Source organism: Rutilus rutilus, assembly GCF_951802725.1.
Source record: "Rutilus rutilus genome assembly, chromosome: 24".
Classification (NCBI taxonomy): domain Eukaryota; kingdom Metazoa; phylum Chordata; class Actinopteri; order Cypriniformes; family Leuciscidae; genus Rutilus; species Rutilus rutilus.
This window is the reverse complement of record NC_140228.1, coordinates 24,855,973-24,874,892: the sequence shown is the minus strand read 5'-3', so window position 1 is coordinate 24,874,892 and position 18,920 is coordinate 24,855,973. Positions and strand designations below refer to the sequence as shown.

At 42.6% G+C, this 18,920-nt stretch overlaps 1 protein-coding gene across 4 annotated transcripts in view; it reads left to right on the top strand.

Annotated features, from left to right (window-relative positions):
* The window catches only part of LOC311283911 (NXPE family member 3-like), a 93,410-nt gene that overhangs the window by 71,405 nt on the left and 3,085 nt on the right, over positions 1–18,920 (top strand). For all 4 annotated transcript variants that reach the window (XM_084398680.1, XM_084398678.1, XM_084398679.1 and 1 more), the window contains 5 exons: positions 16,073–16,444; positions 16,644–17,059; positions 17,140–17,210; positions 17,331–17,534; positions 18,101–18,441. In XM_084398680.1, the coding sequence (XP_084254806.1) occupies positions 16,073–16,444; positions 16,644–17,059; positions 17,140–17,210; positions 17,331–17,534; positions 18,101–18,441 (1,404 nt within the window). The remainder of the gene's footprint in view (positions 1–16,072; positions 16,445–16,643; positions 17,060–17,139; positions 17,211–17,330; positions 17,535–18,100; positions 18,442–18,920) is intronic.

The following is an 18,920-nucleotide window of genomic DNA, read 5'->3' as shown; positions in this document are numbered from 1 at the left end:
CACACACTGGCTTTTGCCGCTCTAGCCGCTGGCCACTCCCCCTCTCACACTGACACTGAGTGAGCACAGCCCAGGACCAGAGACAGAGAGGGTCGAAGAAAGCAGCGGAGCTTAAGTAGCGTTTTCTCAGAGTTCACTGTGTAGCCTGCTCCCTGAATCGTGTAGTTAAATTTTCCACATTTATTGTATGTCATTATGTCAGTATCAGTATTTGCTTTCTACCATGCACAAATAAAAATGTCACTGAACTTTTGCTGTGTAATTGTAACAATGAGCACTCAAATACACCAAACCAACAATTACTAAAAACACACACAAAAAATGATTTTGCACGGGCACTTTGCACTGCTCCCTGAATCGATGCACTTATTCATTTGTGGATGTTAACTGAATCTGTAAGTCAGCTATGCTGTTTACTTCTGAATATTATATTTCATTCTGGTGCGCTTAACGTTATCGTTACTGTGTAAAAGCAGCCTATGCTATTCACCAACTAAACATATCAGTAACACTTTATAATAACTGCACACTTTTAATCATTAGTTAAGCATTAGTAAACAGTTAATTTGTCATTTATAAAGCATTAATAGACATTAATAAGCAGTTTATAAATACAGTTAGAAATGCATTGTTCTTGATTTTAAAGCATATCTATAATGTGTTTAATAATTGTATTTTCATACTTTATTAATGATCTATTTATCATTTCTAAATTAAGTATTGCATTATTTACAAACCGGTTATTTAGGAGTTGTCAGTGATTCATAAGATCACTTAGAAAGTGTAAGTAAATGAGTATTAAACTGTTTAAATACATATTATTATTCAGACATATAGTAATAGTTACTTAGTGTGTTAATAAATGCTTTATTAACATGTATTTCTACTGTAATTCATGGTTAATTCAGGTAGTTATAAAGCATTTAGTAGTGGTCAGTTAACTATTTTTGTGAGCTCATCTAAAGTGAGGACTAGTTATGCCTTGTAAAACATTTATAAACGAGATTTAAAGGCTGTTAAATATGTTAATGTTCTGTATCATTGTGTTGTTTTTGTTTCCTTTTTCTGTTTAGAAGATCAATGAGCCTTTAAATCTAATTTGTAAATGTTTTACAGGGCATAACTAGTCCTCACGTTAGATGAGCTCACAAAAAATAGTTAACTAACCACTACTAAATGCTTTATAACTACCTGAATCTACAACATTTACTTACACTTTCTAAGTGATCTTATTAATCAATGACAAACACCTAGTTTGTAAATAATGGTAAATAATGTAACTGGTTTGTAAATAATGCTATACTTCATTTATAAATGATAAATTGATCATTAATAAAGTATGAAAATACAATTATTATAAAGCGGTCATATAGGGATTGTCAAAGTTTTTTTTTTTTTTTTTTTTTGTCATCTACTTAATTTTTCGTCAACGATACCAGGGACACCGAAACACCGGGGAACATGAAATTTGGTGGGCATGTAGCCCCACTAGACTTACGGAAAAATTTCGTTTGGTCCCCGGGGGCCACTCCCCCCCCGCGATGGGCCCCCCCAAACCCAAAAAATTCAGTTTTTCCTAAATAACTACCTGAACCGTGGCACCGAGGATGAAGAAATTTGTATGGTATGTTGGTCTTAAGGGCCCACATCAACCTAGCCCATAATCGATTGTCAAAGTTTTTTTTTTTTTTTTTTTTGTCATCTACTAAATTTTTTCGTCAACGATACCAGGGACACCGAAACACCGGGGAACATGAAATTTGGTGGGCATGTAGCCCCACTAGACTTTTACGGAAAAATTTAGTTTGGTCCCCGGAGGCCACTGCCCCCCCCGCACTGGGCCCCCCCAAACCCAAAAAATGCAGTTTTTCCTAAATAACTACCTGAACCGTGGAACCGAGGATGAAGAAATTTTTATGGTACTGTATGTTGCTCTTAAGGGCCCACATCAACCTAGCCCATAATCACTCATTTGTGATTTGCGCCCCTCCCATAAAAAATGAAAATGCAATATTATTCTGCTTTAATCGCCCCTAACTTCAGTTGAGATGTTCAGAACTGCACCATATTTCATGTGTATGATTAACTTGACATCCTCTGGGTGTATGCTAAGTTTCGTAGAATTTCATCCATGGGGGGGTATAAAATAAATTCATTTATGTGCACATTTAGTGACTGTACACTCATCGGCCTGTAGATGGTGGTGTTGAGCGAAGGGTTGCTGGTTTAGGATGATACTGTCACACACACACATGCAGGAATACAAACAAACGCAAGCATGCACACACACTGACATCCACACGCACAGACACACACCCATACACACACATACAAATCCACATGCACAGACACACACACACACACAAACACACACGCGCACACACATGTATGCACGCATACATACACGCACAGACACACACACACAGAGACACACACATACACAAACACACACACATACACACACACACACAGACAGACATGCACATACTACTACTTTTTTTAGGTATATACATAAACACAAAATACAGCCAAATTGCTCCACGTCATTTATTTTTGTGGAAAGCCAGTGCAGGCCTGAGCGGCGGTCATATTTTGTACCGCCATGCGGTACATCTAGTTAAACACATTATAGATATGCTTATAAATCAAGAACAAAGCATTTATAGCTGTATTTATAAACTGCTTATTAATGTCTATTAATGCTTTATAAATGATGAATTAACTGTTTAGTGATGCTTAACTAATGATTAATAGCATGCAGTTATTGTAAAGTGTTACCAACATATCATATTCAATCCGTTCAGTCTCTTTCACGGGCATCATTTGTAGTAGCCTATTCACAAACTGTTTGCTCAAGCATGGTGTTTTCTTGGAGTTCACTGTGTAGCCTGCTCCCTGAATCATGTAGTAGTTCAATTTTCCATACCATGTACAAATAAAAATGTCACTTAACTTTTGCTGTGTAATTGTAACAATGAGCACTCAAACACACCAAACCAACAATAAAAACACACACAAAAACTGATTTTGCACGGGCATTTTGCACTAGTTTTCTAAATGTCGATAAAAAAATTATTGCGAAATTACGCAGTTTCCATTAACCGATGTTATGCAACTAAAACATTCAAAAGTCATTCCAAAAATCATGGCCACCGCTCTAGCCATTATTTATAACCGAAGGAGACTTCCTAGTTGTTTTATCCAAACAGTAATGGCAAGGAAAGCCCCTTTTACTTATACTTATGTGTAGCGGCACATACAAGGCTTTTCTCCTTCCTATCTGCTTCAAGGTCTTGATAAATTGAGGCATTTCTTTGTTGTTTAGAATCCACGATTCCTGCCGTAATACTTTTGTCTTTTATGAGTTTAATAAAGAACACGTTCTTGTCTTCTGTCCAAACATACCATGCCATCTTTAAAGAATGATCGACTTTTACGTACGTGACGTGTTTCCATGGGCATATTTTCAATTGTAATGCCAGTGAATCAACATTACACTGATTGATTCTACATCACTGCTGTTAAATCAACATCGGAATGACCAAAAATAATCAATGGTAATATAATTTTATCAATGTTAAAATTAAAAACCCTAAACTCTAACACAAAGAACCATTTCAGCATAAAAAGGTTTCTTCAGGACGATACGGTACTAAATAGAACTGTTACTGCGTGTAAAGAACCTTTAAAGAACCATCTTTTTTAGAGTGTATGACATTCTTGCTCACGTTCATGACTTGTACTTCAAGAAATCTGTTAAATGCTGTTAGAACTTTAATCAGGAAATTCCTAATAAATAATATTAAAGCAAGATGCATGCATTTTTTTCAAGAATGTGGAAAATGGATGGTTTATTCAAACACTTTAATAACTTTTTTAATTAATTTCTCATTAGAGTCAGTAACAATAAATCAAATGCAAATAACAAGAAAGCAAAACAAAGGAACAGAAAAATAATAAGATAGATGTACCATTGTGTGAAACCCGTAGAAGTCATGTATGTTAGGTACTTTAAAGGGTTAGTTCACCCAAAAATGAAAATTCTGTCAGTAATTACTCACCCTCATGTTGTTCCAACCATGTAAGTCTTTCGTTCATCTTCGGAACACAAATTAAGATATTTTTGATGAAATCTGACAGAATTTGGACTCCTCCATAGGCTTCCAGTGTGACCGAAACTCACCGGCCCAGAATAGTTATTAAAACATCGTTAAAATAGTCCAAGTAACTACAGTGGCACTACATTAAGTTTATCATGCGACGACAATACTTTTTGTGCGGAAAAACAACAAAAATAACGACTTTATCCAACGTACTCGGTTACTAACGTAACCTCGGTTCTCTCTAGAAGAGGGAACGAGTACTGCGTAAGATATCTTACGCTAGGGGAAAATCCTTTTTCCGCGAGATATTGAAGCCAAAAATTATCCTTAATTTTGTAATAATGCAAAACGCGTTGCGGCAGCATGCAGACATAGGCGAGACAGCTCGCGCGCCTATTGGCTGCTCTGCGGCAACTGCAGCAGCCTATCGAGCGAGGCCTGGCGTGACGTCAGACCCAATCAGGGCACTTCGCGCCCGCTGCGTCACATCCCTCCGAAATGGGCGTGGTCTAGGCCTATAAATACCGCTCGCAAGCAGCTATTATCTGGTTTTTCATCATCGAAGCAACCAGAGCGTGTGCATGCACGGCAAGATACGCAGTACTCGTTCCCTCTTCTAGAGAGAACCGAGGTTACGTTAGTAACCGAGTACGTTCTCTTACGAGAGGTCTCTCGTACTGCGTAAGATATCTTACGCTAGGGGACCCAATGCAAAACGCCGTGCATGCTGAGATCTGACACCAAAGACCCAAGGGCGAAAGCCCGGGGTACATATAGTGCACAATCACTCAGGGAACTCACAGGGAGTCCAGGAAGAGGGAGGGGCGAAGCCGCACTCTTCCACATATGGTAGCGTCGCTGAGACGCGAATTTCATCATACAGACAGGGCGGGGTACGGCCTGAACTGATGGGGGAATGTGGGTCTTACACAGTTTGCCCAGGCACATCTCGTGCTGCTACTTTTTTACTGTCGAACATTGAGCTGTGCTCAGTAGACGCAGCATTCTGAGCTGACGCATCAGGTCAGATAATACTGGTAAACTTAGACCGACAGCAGCCTGGCCTGCAGGGCGGGAACCTCTAGGTTATAAAACCTTATAAATGTAGACGGGGAGGCCCAGCCTGCCGCCATACAAATATCTTGCAAGGCAATCCCACTTGACCAGGCCCACGAAGAGGCCATGCCTCTCGTGGAGTGCGCTCTGACACCCAACGGGCACTGCATGCCCTTGGAGGCGTATGCCAGCGCTATAGCATCAACTATCCATCTGGATAGGCTCTGTTTTGACGCGGCTAGTCCCTTAGAACGTCCGCTAAACGAAACAAAGAGCTGCTCCGTCTGTCTGAAACCAGACGAGCGAGACACATAAGCTCGTAATGCCCTGACTGGGCAGAGGAGGCTCGCGTCTCTTTCCTCATCAGGGACCGGTAGGGCTGACAGGGAAATAACCTGCGCCCTAAACGGTGTGTTGAGGGATTTCGGAACATAACCGTGCTTAGGTTTGAGTATAACTTTTGAGTCATTGGGCCCAAACTCCATGCACGCCGCGCTCACAGAGAGCGCGTGCAGATCCCCTATGCGCTTCACCGAAGCGAGAGCCAGCAAAAACACCGTCTTGAAAGACAGGTGTTTCAAATCGATTGACTGTAAAGGCTCAAATGGCGCACCTTTCATGGCTTCCAGAACCGTAGAAAGGTCCCATACGGGGACTGAGGGAGGTCTGGGAGGATTCAGTCTCTTAGCCCCTCTAAGGAAGCGGATGACTAAATCGTTCCTTCCTATTGACTGACCAAGCGTTGTTTCTGAGAACGCTGCTATAGCCGCCACATAAACTTTGAGCGTGGAGGGGGCCCTGCCCCCATCCAACAGCTCTTGTAGGAAGGAAAGCACCTCCGCCACACCACAGTCTGTGGGTGACACACCACGGGCTGTGCACCAGCCCGAAAACACTGACCATTTCGAGGAATAGAGTCGTCTCGTAGACGGAGCTCTAGCCTGCGTGATCGTGTTTAATACTCCTTCAGGGAGTCCAACATGTACCCGTTGATGGCCCAGACATGAAGGGACCACAGTTCCGGGTGAGGATGCCAGATCGAACCGTGGGCCTGTGAGAGGAGGTCTCTCCTCACTGGTACTGGCCACGGGGCAGTACTTGCTAACTGCATCACGACTGGGAACCAAGGTTGGTTTTTCCAGAACGGTGCCACCAGCAGTACTGAGCATCCTTCTTCCCTGATCCGTTCTATCACCTGAGGCAGGAGAGAGACGGGGGGAAAAGCATAGAGCGGGCGGCGGGGCCACACATGGGCCAGCGCGCTCCTGCTCTTTGAGAAAAATTCCTGACAGTGAGTGTTTTCTTGAGACGCAAACAGGTCTACTTCCGCTCTGCCGAATTTCTTCCACAGCAGTTGGACTGTCTGTGGGTGTAGAGACCACTCGCCTGCCGGAACATTGTTCCTGGACAGTCTGTCCGGTCCTATGTTCAGGAGCCCTGGCACGTGCGCTGCTCTGAGCGAGCGCAGGTTGCACTGAGCCCATACCAGGAGGCGTTCCGCCAGCCTGTACAGGTTCTTGGACCTGAGGCCGCCCTGGCGATTTATGTAGGACACCACAGACATGTTGTCCGAACGGACCAAGACGTGGCGTCCTTTTATCTGGGGACAAAAACGCGTCAGCGCGTTGTCTACTGCCAGCATTTCGAGGCAGTTTATGTGCAGGAGCTTCTCCCGTTCCGACCACTGGCCGAAGAACGGTCTGCCCTCGAGCAGCGCTCCCCATCCCGAGGTGGACGCGTCCGTGGACACCACTTTCACCCTCGAGGAAGTCCCCAGGCTTACACCTAATTGGTACCAGTCGTTCGCTCTCCAAGGTTTCAGAGCTGTGACGCACTTCTGATTGACCCTGAGGCGAAGCGAACCGGATGCCCACGCTCTGCGTGGGACTCGCGCTTTCAGCCAAAACTGCAGCGGGCGCATGCGGAGCAGGCCCAGCTGGAGCACTGACGATGCTGAGGCCATGAGACCTAGCATCTTCTGAAATTTCTTGAGCGGGACAGACGCGCCGCAGTGAAACGCGTTCGCTGTGCGCTGAATGTCTACCGCGCGCTGTGGTGATAGTCGCGCTATCATGGACAGCGAGTCCAATTCTGTGCCCAGGAAAGATATCTTCTGACTGGGTAACAGAGAGCTCTTCGCCCAATTGACACTGAGACCCAAATCCTCGAGGTGATCGAGTAAAATGGTCGTGTGTTCTATGAGCACTGCGCGAGATTGCGCTAGAATCAGCCAATCGTCCAAATAGTTCAGCACTTGTATGCCTCTCATTCTGAGGGGTGCGAGCGCCGCGTCCATGCACTTCGTAAATGTACGGGGTGCCAGGGACAAACCGAATGGCAGGACTGTGTACTGATATGCCTGGCCCTCGAAGGCGAATCTCAAATATCGCCTGTGACGTGACGCTATCTGTATTTGAAAATACGCGTCTTTCAGATCTATTGACACAAACCAATCTCCTTGGCGAATCTGCACAAGGATTTGTCTGGTCGTGAGCATCCTGAACTGTCGCTTCACAAGCACTTTGTTCAGTTGCCTTAGATCTAGTATGGGTCTGAGACCCCCGTCTTTTTTCGGTACCAGGAAGTATCTGCTGTATAGCCCTCCTTCGCTCTGAACTTGAGAGAGAGGCTCTATGGCCCCTTTGCTCAGTAGTTTCGTCACTTCGGCTCGAAGTAAATGTGCTACTTCTGTTTTTACCGTGGTCTCGACGCGCGCCACATAGCGGCGAGGGCGTCGGCGAAACTGCAGCGAATAGCCTCTTTTTATAATGTTCAGCACCCACTCGAAGGGGGAGGGCTGGGCGGTTCCCGTGGGAACTGTCATGTCTATGTGTGGATGTGGGCGCGGGACAGCGGGCACATCTATCACACCGAAAACATCGTTCGCTTGCGTGAAGCGAGTGCACGTTGGTTTCGTTTTTACAGAAACCATGAGACATGCACAACGCGGTGTTAGTGGGCACTGGGTAGTGGGCACTTTCACCATGTTTGAAGCGCAACCGATCTGAGTCGGTTTTATGTGCGCGAGCCCTGTGTGACAGGCTGTGCTTGTGTGTAGGGATGGGCACTGGGCAGTGGGCATTCTTACTACACATGAAACACCATCGGCCGTGGCCGGGACACCAGAAAATACACTCTTTTGGGGATTTATCTGGGTAGCCGTGAAAACGGCATTTGTGTGCAGGCAAGCGGGTGACAGAACCGACTTGTTGGCTGCAGAAAACACTGGAACAGTCACATTTGCTGGAACTGGACGAGCGAATAGCTTTGGTGTGAGTCTGGCCGCAGCGGGACTTAAACACCGTCGTTTTCCTAGCTGTGCTAGGACGACTTCGGGGCCTCGGGCTTCACCGTAATCCTAGGTCGCGGGCCACGTACAGCGGGGCGGCGACCGGATGAGCGGGAGCGCGGTCTCACGCTTCGGGCCTGGCGGCGCTGTGAAGTGGAGGCAGTGGACGGTGGCTGTGGCTGTGAGCTCTGAGCAGACGGTTTCGCACGGCCTGCTGCAGAGCTGGAGCGCTTCGGGAGGAAGTGCTTCATAGCCTGTGACGCTTTCTGTACCTCTGCGAATCTCTCCGCGAAATCCTTGACGGAGGATCCAAAGAGGCCTGTGGCGGAAAGCGGGGCGTCGAGGAACGCGGTGCGCTCAGACTCGGCCATTTCCGAGAGCGTCAGCCAAAGATGTCTCTCAGTAACGGTGAGAGAGGCCATATTCCGTCCAATGGCTTGCGCTGCAGACTTAGTAGCACGGAGAGCGAGGTCCGTGGCACTCCTTAAGAGTCGCAGATCGCGTCAGGCCCTTCCTCATCCAGCTTACGGAGGAGATCGGCCTGGAAGATCTGAAGCGTTGCCATGGTGTGCAGCGCTGACGCAGCTTGCCCGGCGGCGGAGAAAGCGCGGCGGAGCAGGCTTGACGTCGTGCGGCAAGCTTTAGAGGGTAGGGCCGACTTAGCACGCCGTCCAGCAGAGGGCGGGCATAAGTGGGCCGCTATCGCCTCTTCGACCGGCGGCAGCGAAAGGTATCCTTTGTTCTTGGCATCGTCAACAGCGGAGAATGCCAAAGAAACAGCAGGACGCACTCTAGCCGAATAGGGGGCATTCCAGGACTTGGCGACTTCTTCGTGTAACTCAGGAAGAAAAGGCGCCGGTCTGGACGCAGGCGAAGCGCGCTCCCCAGGCAGGAAAAATCCATCCAGCCGGTTGTGAGCGGGCTGCTCAGGCGAAGACCACTCGAGGCCGAGGCTCGCCGCGGCCTGTGCGAGTACTCGCGTGAGCTCCGTCTCGATGGACGCTCTCTTGCCTGAAGACATGCGGGCAGGGGGCGCGGGGTCCTCAGAGCCCGCCCAATCCTCACTGCCTGACGCCAGGATAGAGCAGGAATCATCCTCTCCCAGCAGGGCTTCCTCATCCACGATGTCAACGGAAGCGGCGGCAGACGGCGGCCGCTGTCCGTCAGGAAGCGAGGGTGACGAAGCCGGGGAAGCAAGCGGGCGAACCGGCGAGCTTTGGCGGCTGAGGGAGGGTTCCGGGGCCCGCTGGGCACGGCGCTTTTTACGGCGCGACGCCGCGGCGGGCGGGGGAGCAGTCTCGGTGAAGAAGGCTAGGCGAGTCCTCAGAGTCGCCATTGCCATCAGCTCGCAGTGAGGGCAGCCGCCGTCAGCGAGCGCGAGAGCTGCATGTTCCTCACCCAGGCAGGAAACGCAAATCACGTGGCGGTCCCCGTCGCTGAGTGTGGCTCTGCACGAGCCGCAGGAAGGCATCTTTAAAAAGACGCTAGCTCTTTTAGAATGTGTGTCGCGGCGGCGACACACACACACAAAAGTACAGAGTAATAGAAAGGATATAAGCGCCGGAAAGCGCAGCAGGAAGGCAGGAAGGCGGCGCGGCCAGCGACTTCAGTGACTCGTCCCGCTGAAGGTGCTCTCTCTCAGACGGCGCGGCTTCTTCTCTGGCTCCAGCGATGCGTGTGCTTCGCTTGAAGGATGAAAAATCAGATAATAGCTGCCTGCGAGCGGTATTTATAGGCCTAGACCACGGCCATTTCGGCGGGACGTGACGCAGCGGGCGCGAAGTGCCCTGATTGGGTCTGACGTCACGCCAGGCCTCGCTCGATAGGCTGCTGCAGTTGCCGCAGAGCAGCCAATAGGCGCGCGAGCTGTCTCGCCTATGTCTGCATGCTGCCGCAACGCGTTTTGCATTATTACAAAATTAAGGATAATTTTTGGCTTCAATATCTCGCGGAAAAAGGATTTTCCCCTAGCGTAAGATATCTTACGCAGTACGAGAGACCTCTCGTAAGAGAACTATTAGTGTTCCTCAATGTGGGCCTCTGACGAGAGTTCACGGGAGCGCCAGGACGCATGCGCGAGAACTGAGCTTAAATACTCCCAAGGAGTGAGCAGTCAGTAACAAGTAGTAGTAGAAGAAGAACGCTGTAAGCTCAGTTCTCGCGCATGCGTCCTGGCGCTCCCGTGAACTCTCGTCAGAGGCCCACATTGAGGAACACTAATAGTTGGATAAAGTCGTTATTTTTGTTGTTTTTCCGCACAAAAAGTATTGTCGTCGCATGATAAACTTAATGTAGTGCCACTGTAGTTACTTGGACTATTTTAACGATGTTTTAATAACTATTCTGGGCCGGTGAGTTTCGGTCACACTGGAAGCCTATGGAGGAGTCAAAATTCTGTCAGATTTCATCAAAAATATCTTAATTTGTGTTCGAAAGACTTACATGGTTGGAACAACATGAGGGTGAGTAATTACTGACAGAATTTTCATTTTTGGGTGAACTAACCCTTTAACAAACAAGACTTCTATATAGGATGCTCCTGTGTTTTCCCTCTAATGAGGAAGCATCAGTTAAACTACTGAGAAGTGCAGATGAAGAATCAAAATGGCCATTTTCCAATCATTGCACATTTTCAAACTACAATCAGTGTTTTTCAACCATTTTTCCACAGACTTGCTAAAATCATGAAGGCCCAAACCAAGCCCCCATTGGATTAGAGCAAATCAGGTTAAGCAATTGAAAATGTATGGAAGTAAAATAATGTCAAATGTTTTTGAAACAAAAAGCCTGTTGAATTGCACTACTTGAAAAATAATAGGCATTGCATTAACCATGCTTGCATTTTAATGCATTGTATTTTTAGGGCTTGCATTTTTATGGGCTGAAATACAACATGGTTGAATATTTAAGCTGTGAATATTTCAATTAAAAACATTTCAAACACATTTTCATTATTAAAAATTCAATAATCCATATTCACCTCTCATATTTCACTTCCAAAATATTCAAACTGTTTAAAAATACAACCTATAATATTCAACAGGCAATTTTCGGTCCATTTTATTTCGCTTTGCAAATTCGCTTCCACAAATTCAGTGGTTCAAATTCGACAGTAAATTCAAAGGAACTGCAGGAAAAGCAGTAGATTATCGAGCATACTATCCATCTGCCTCACCAGCAGGTGGTGCAAAAGCGCTTGTTGTTGACGAAGACCAGCAACAGTTAGAACAAGCCATTCATTCATAAAATGAAAATGATTACCTGTGTCAGTATGTATGTGGAAAAGATGATAAAGACACAAAAGTTGTGTTTATGTTTCATTCAATAATTTCATTGTTACTTTCCCTGTGTAGCCTATGTTATCAGCTTTCTCTACCTACATGAACAGGATTATAATCGGTTTCCCTCAATACCTCATACTCAAGGATTCCCCTTCCGTCAGGGCAAAACGCTATGGACTAATACAGTGATATGAAAGACCAAACTCGCACCTTATTGGGGATGTAGGCTGTAGGCTACAATATAGGCTAGATGGACTAAGAATATGAACGTAACGCGCAAAGTTTCATGCAGAGCGTTTCGTGATACACTGGCATAAAATCAACACTTGATCAATATACTAACACTTTCTTTTCTCTTTTCTCTCTCTCTCTCTCTCTATATATATATATATATACAATATATATATATATATATATATATATATATATATATATATATATAGTATAGTATAGTAGGCTATGCCTACGTGTATTGCATTAGCTTAAACTGGGAAGAGTCATAGTACTTGCATATTGTTGTCCTCCTATTGTTAGTTTAAATGTAAATCGCTTTGGATAAAAGCGTCTGCTAAATAAATGACTAAATGTAGCCTAAATGTAAAATTGGCTTGACATTGGACATTCGCACATTTAGGGACCGTCTCAAAAGTTGTGTACAACATTGGCATACACGTTTCTAACTTCAATAGCAAACTTTAATTTATTTGAATAAATATAAAAAATCTAAAGGGTGTGCATTATGGCTGGCACCACATGAACACATTACAGTTGGTTTTATGACTGTAAGTCGTTCTATTCAAATGCTATTGAAGTTAGAAACGTGTATACCAAAGACGTAGGGGAGAGCCGGGACAGTTGAAACACTTTTCAGATAAACGTCGTTTTCTAAGATAAGGTTACAGATAGATTTTTTATTTTTTTGTGATTAACAACTCACATATGTGTTCTCTTAGTATCATGTGTTATTCGGTACAAATATATAATGATTTAAGTAAAATTTGACTTTGAACGGGAGTTGTGCTTTGTTTCAATCGTCCCGCCTGTGCGGGACGGTTGAAACACAGGGGTGGGACGGATGAAACATAACAGTTTAAACGGCAACTATTCATCTAATGCTTATTTTTGTGAACAATACCTGACAAGTAACTTATGTACATATTGTTACAAACATATTTTGTAATTTATTTTTATTTAAAGGTTCATATTAATCATTTTTGTTCTGCCGCCCAACAAACAATAAGCGATAAGCCTATATGCGCATTTTGTAATCTTTCTAATAGGCTATTTTGACGAAGACAGACAAATCCGTTCACAATTAATTTTCTTACATTTCTTTCTTGAGTCATATTGAGTGTTTGCTAGTTGAATAGCCTGTTATTATGAAGAAAACGAGGTCAACCAGACGACGATAAATGAAATTTATTGAAGATTGAATATTGGACAATTGATGATTATTACAGAGATAGCATGTGTTGCGTAATGGAAAATTAATTTGCATTAAAAGAAACACAAGTCTAGAAACAGTATATGAATCTATGAACAGTATAGGCTATGACCAGGTTTAACGTGCAGGACGCGCGGTCGGGACGGTTTAAACACTTGTTTCAACCGTCCCGACAGCGCCTCCTGTCATTTAAACCTCTTTTGCCCTTAAACTAAAAAACTCTGTTATTGCACACTTAAGGGTGTGTTGCAGTACTAATACATCTGCCGTATTATCATTACAATGGCACATGAAACAATAAATAGTAAAAAGTACCGCACGAAAGAATTCACTTACAGCACTCAAAAACAGCTTTGCGGCTTTAACTCCAAAACGGCACGACGTAAAGAAGAAATGTTTTCGTGGGTATGGTAGGCACTGCGTGCTGTACGTGCTGACGAAATTTGACGTACATGACGTGAGTGGTTTTCAAGGAAATCTCAGTGTTTCATCCGTCCCGCGTTTCAATCGTCCCGCCTCTCCCCTATACACCTTAGAGACGGTCCCTAAATGTGCGAATGTCCAATGTCAAGCCAACTTTATGCCAGTGTATCACTGGGAAACGCTCAGCATTAAACTTTGCGCGTTATTCTGAGTCCATCTGCTTGCCTGCGAGTTTGGTCTTTTATATCACTGTAATTAGTCCATTAAGCGACGTTAAGCGTTTTATATGTTCAGCAGGGGAATCCTGAAGTATTGAGGGAAACCCTAATAGCTTGCATGCAGCACATCGCCACAATATGAAGTTAAGGCAACTAAACAACCAAGAGAAATATACGTCAACCTCAAAAATGTAACATTGGATCTGTATATCTGCATCGGGAAATAACATTATAATCTTATTCACGGTAGAGAAAGATGCTTGTAGGCTACACAGGGAAAGTAGCCGTGAAGACACTGAATTTAACATAAAACCACCGTCATAATAATCACAAATACACTTACATTGCTGTAAATGAGTTTTATGAATGAATGGCTTGCTCTAATTGTTGCTGGTCTTCGTCAACAACAAGCGCTTTTACACCATCTGCTGGTGAGGTTGACTAACAGCAGATGGATAGTATGCTCGATAATCTACTGCTTTTCCTGCAGTTCTGTTGAATTTACTGTCGAATTTGAACCACTGAATTTGTGGAAGTGAATTTGCAAAGCGAAATAAAATGGACCGAAAATTGCCTGTTGAATATTATAGGTTGTATTTTTAAACAGTTTGAATATTTTGGAAGTGAAATATGAAAGGTGAATATGGATTATTGAATTTTTAATAATGAAAATGTGTTTGAAATGTTTTTTAATTGAAATATTCACAGCTTAAATATTCAACCCATGTTGAATTTCAGCCTATAAAAATGCAAGCCCTAAAAATACAATGCATTAAAATGCGAGCATGGTTAATGCAATGCCTATTATTTTTCAAGTAGAGCAATTCAACAGGCTTTTTGTTTCAAAAACATTTGACATTATTTTACTTCCATAATAATGCCCATAATGATTTGAGACGCCCCACTAATTAAGAAGCACCCACTAGTGTTCTGCAGAGATGCATACCTGCATGATCTTCTGGTCAACATCTACAAATCACTATTAGTTCAATGTCACTGTCTCCACCCATGTGGCTGTTGACTTTCATCAAAATTGCAATGCTGATCCAATATTATTTAAACATTGAAATGTCAATCTCAACCAAAATTATGGTTTAGATCAAAACTCAACATTGTCTCAATGTCACCATGCTAACTGGAAAAATACATGCTGCATACATGCCGTTTAAGGAAGGGGATATCATAAATATATTATACTAGCATGGAAAAATTTTGAATAAATCATTTGCTTCAATTATTTAATCTCAAAGAAAGCTCAGAATATCTTTCAAGTACTTGATGCCCCTAACCTTACAAACTTTGGGCCCATTATGCACATACTACATCCCAACAACTATACAGAAATATATTAGTAGCACAACACTGCTCTACAAAGGCCAAACACAGTAACTACACCAACATTGGAACTGAGAAAAATGTTTTCAAAGTTGCTTGATTGTAGTATCAATTGGTTTGACAACCAAACCTTTCTGCCACAAAGCAAATCATAAACTTAGATACCTGATTCCACAAGGGCCCTTTGCTATCTATAAAAATTAACTTAAGGAGACTTCATCTTTTCAAAATACCTAAGACACAATACATGGAAAGCTACTCACAATTTTGTGACACAGAGACACACACACCAGGGTATCCAGCTCAACAGAAAAGACCAACCTCAATACCTCACTGACGAAAGGCAATATCTTGGTTGGCCGCCACTGAGGAAACTGCTTTGCAGTGTTGGGGGTTACGCATTAGAATTAACATGCATTTCATAATCAGATTTGTTTTCTTTTTGATGTAACAAGTAAAGTAACACATTACTTTTAAAACATAAATATTTACATATAAATATTTGAGTTACAGTACTTTTTTTTTTTAAAGTAACGCATATCACTTTTCAGTTTAATTATTTTGCTTAAACATTTTTTTTTAAACTACTGAATTAACTAGTTTTTTTTTTTTCAACTTTCAATAAAAAGAGTTGTACAGTAGGTACAGTAGGTATAACCTGTAACGTCAAGGGATCTGTGTTTTTAAAAGAAAATGCAGGTGTAAGTTATATAGGCTGTTGAGTGCAATATGGTGTTAAACACTTGCAAAAAAAGAGATCGAGCCTCAGCCATGTGAGAAAAAGTAACATTACTTTCCATAAAAGTAACTAAGTAACATAATTAATATTGTAATATTGCTTAAAATTAACTTTCCCCAACACTGTTGTTTTGTGATACAATGCTAACACTTAAATATAATTTGATTTCTTGGTCATCTTTCAGACTTTATGGAGATTCCTGGAGAGTGGTCATCAGATACGACAATTCCAGCCCCCCATTCCTAAACGTGCGAAAGGAAAACAGATACAAACAAATGCCTCATCTGTAATTTCCATTCATGACATGGGAATCAGTGAAGAGGAGTGGGAACGGCTACAGAAGGCTCTGGACTGGCCCGGTCCAGATCAAGAAATTACTCAGCTGAATCAGAGCACAAGCCCAGTCCACTCAACATTCTCTATTGTGGGACTCAAGGAGAGTTACAAAGTGGGAGAAAATATCTCTGTTACCATCACAGCCAGAGACCACAACAAGAACCTGAAAAGATATGGAGGAGATTTTTTCCAAGCAAAGCTATTCAATTCAGAGCTAAAGGTGTGTTTGTTTTATATTATTTTATAATATTTCTTTTTATAAAAATTAAGACACTGAATTTGATTAGCTGAGTTTCATTTGCCTGTTAATGGTTGATTTAAAACATTTATATATTATAGTTTTATATGCTTTAAATTTGGATTTACCTACAGACATTAGTTTTCTGCATTACACTTAACCTTCTCTGTTCTTCTTGAAGGCGAGTGTGTACGGGGAGGTTGTGGATCACTGTAATGGGACTTACTCTTTAGCTCTTCTTCTGCCCTGGGAAGGTCAGGCACAAGTTTATGTACGTCTAGAGCACTCCAGTGAGGTTGTGCAGGTTCTTAAAAAATACAGGGAGTCCTCATTTCCACGCAGCCACTATAATGGCCACTTTGAAGGGCCAGGACCCAATAAAACCAGGATCAGTGAAGTAGTACAATGCAATCTTAAGTGGGGTGCAGATGGAAGTTGGAGTAAAGGTGACTGCTGCTGTGAGTATAAGGATATAAAAACAGGGACGGTGTGGCAATGTGAGAGACCAAAGAAACTTTCTTGTGACAAACTGGTTCATCACTCAAGAGGTGGTTTGGAAAACCCATTAAATCCTTTTGAGAGGCAAATTTTCACAAAGTAAGTGGGAAAGGATTCAAAATGAATTACAGAGGAATTGTAAAACTAGAAAATCTGCATATGTTTTTTTTTCTCCACAGGACATTAACAAATGTTGCTATTACTGGATACACACAAATCATAAATGTCCTTCCCAACACTACAGGCATTGGTATGTTCATATATCAGGAGGACCGATATAATCTAAAATCAAATGTAGTTAGTTGCAAGAGAATTAAGAATTTGCATAATTACGGCACAGTCTCTTCAGGTAAATGTTTCTTTGCTTCAGGCACAATGGAGAGATGCAGATCTGGCATGACAACACCAGTTCCTGCAGGGTTTTATCTGAAAGACGTCTGGAAGTCTTTTGTGTGCAACACCCAGAAGTTCAGTTCTTCACAAATGGGAAATTGTCTTAAAAACAAGATCGTCTACTTGATGGGAGACTCCACCACAAGGCAGTGGTTTGAGTATTTAGAAAGAAAAGTGCCAGGCAAGTTGTTCATAAATGACATTAATGGGAGGGTGGCGGGGGATTATTTCAAAATGTTCTCATGTTATTTAAGACTTGATGTCATAAAATTAATATAACTGAAATATACAGAAGCCCCACAATTATGTGGATACTTCATCAACAAATGCATAAATGTCTTGCCATTACACCAAAATATTAAACCAAGTGACAATTGTTTGTAAAGACTTAAATAGGTCATACTTAAAAATGAAAAAAAATTTCCTCATTGCAACTAATTGCAAAAATTCAAAAAGAATTTGTTTGCATCTAATGCAATGACATTCAGACATGCAAATGAGTCAGTGCATCTTGAAGGGACAGTTCACCCCATAATGAAAATTCTGTCATCATTTACTCATCAACATTCAAACATTCAATATGGGTGAGTAAATGACAGAATTAAACATTTTAAGTGTACTATTCCTTAAGTGCCATATTTCCATATTTCTAGGGGGCTGCTGTGTACAATAAAAACAGCTTTGCAAAGTTGTTTAAGAAATAAATAAAGCAATGAGTCTAATTTAAGTTTTACTTATCTTATTTAGACATAAAAAGAATGGACCTCCACACTCCTCGTACCGGTGGACCCCTGATGGCTGTAGAATTGAAAAATAATATCATTGTTCACTGGAGGCCACACGGTGTTCCTTTGCGATTTACTAAAATGCTCATTACTGACTTGCATTATATCAGCAATGATATTGATGAAATAGCTGGTGGTCCTCATGCAGTCGTTGTCTTTACAATATTTGCCCACTTGGTTTTTCACCCATTAACATTTTACGTGCATGAAGTGGCCAAAATCCGTCAGTCTGTTGTTGCATTGTTGAGTCGTGCACCAGAGACTACCGTCATCATCAAGTCTGGAAACACTGCAGGATTAAAGGTACAATTGCTCATTTTCCAATCCTACTCCATTTTCAATAATTTTTCTGTCTTGTATTTGTAATGGTACATTTGTCCTGCTGTCTTTATATTTAAAGTCTAGAAACACAAGTATGCATGTGCTGAGGTTACACTTCATTATCCAATCCAACTTTCCATTACCCATGCAAAATTCCATCCCTTAAAGGTGTTTCAGTCATATCCTGTCATTACAAACCTGTATGATTGTCTTCCATGGTTTTGCAGAATGTCTACTCATTTTATTTTTTTACTATGAAAGTGGATGGGTACCAGAGTATAAGTAAAGTAGTCCATATGACTCAAGCACTGTGAGAGAAACAGACTGAAATGTAACTATTTTTCCCATGAAAAAATGGTCACCATTCACTGGACATTCTGCTATAAGTAACTTTTTTGTTCAATAAAAGAGACTAATATAGAGCTCAGCATAAAACATGAGGAAATATAGATGAATTAATC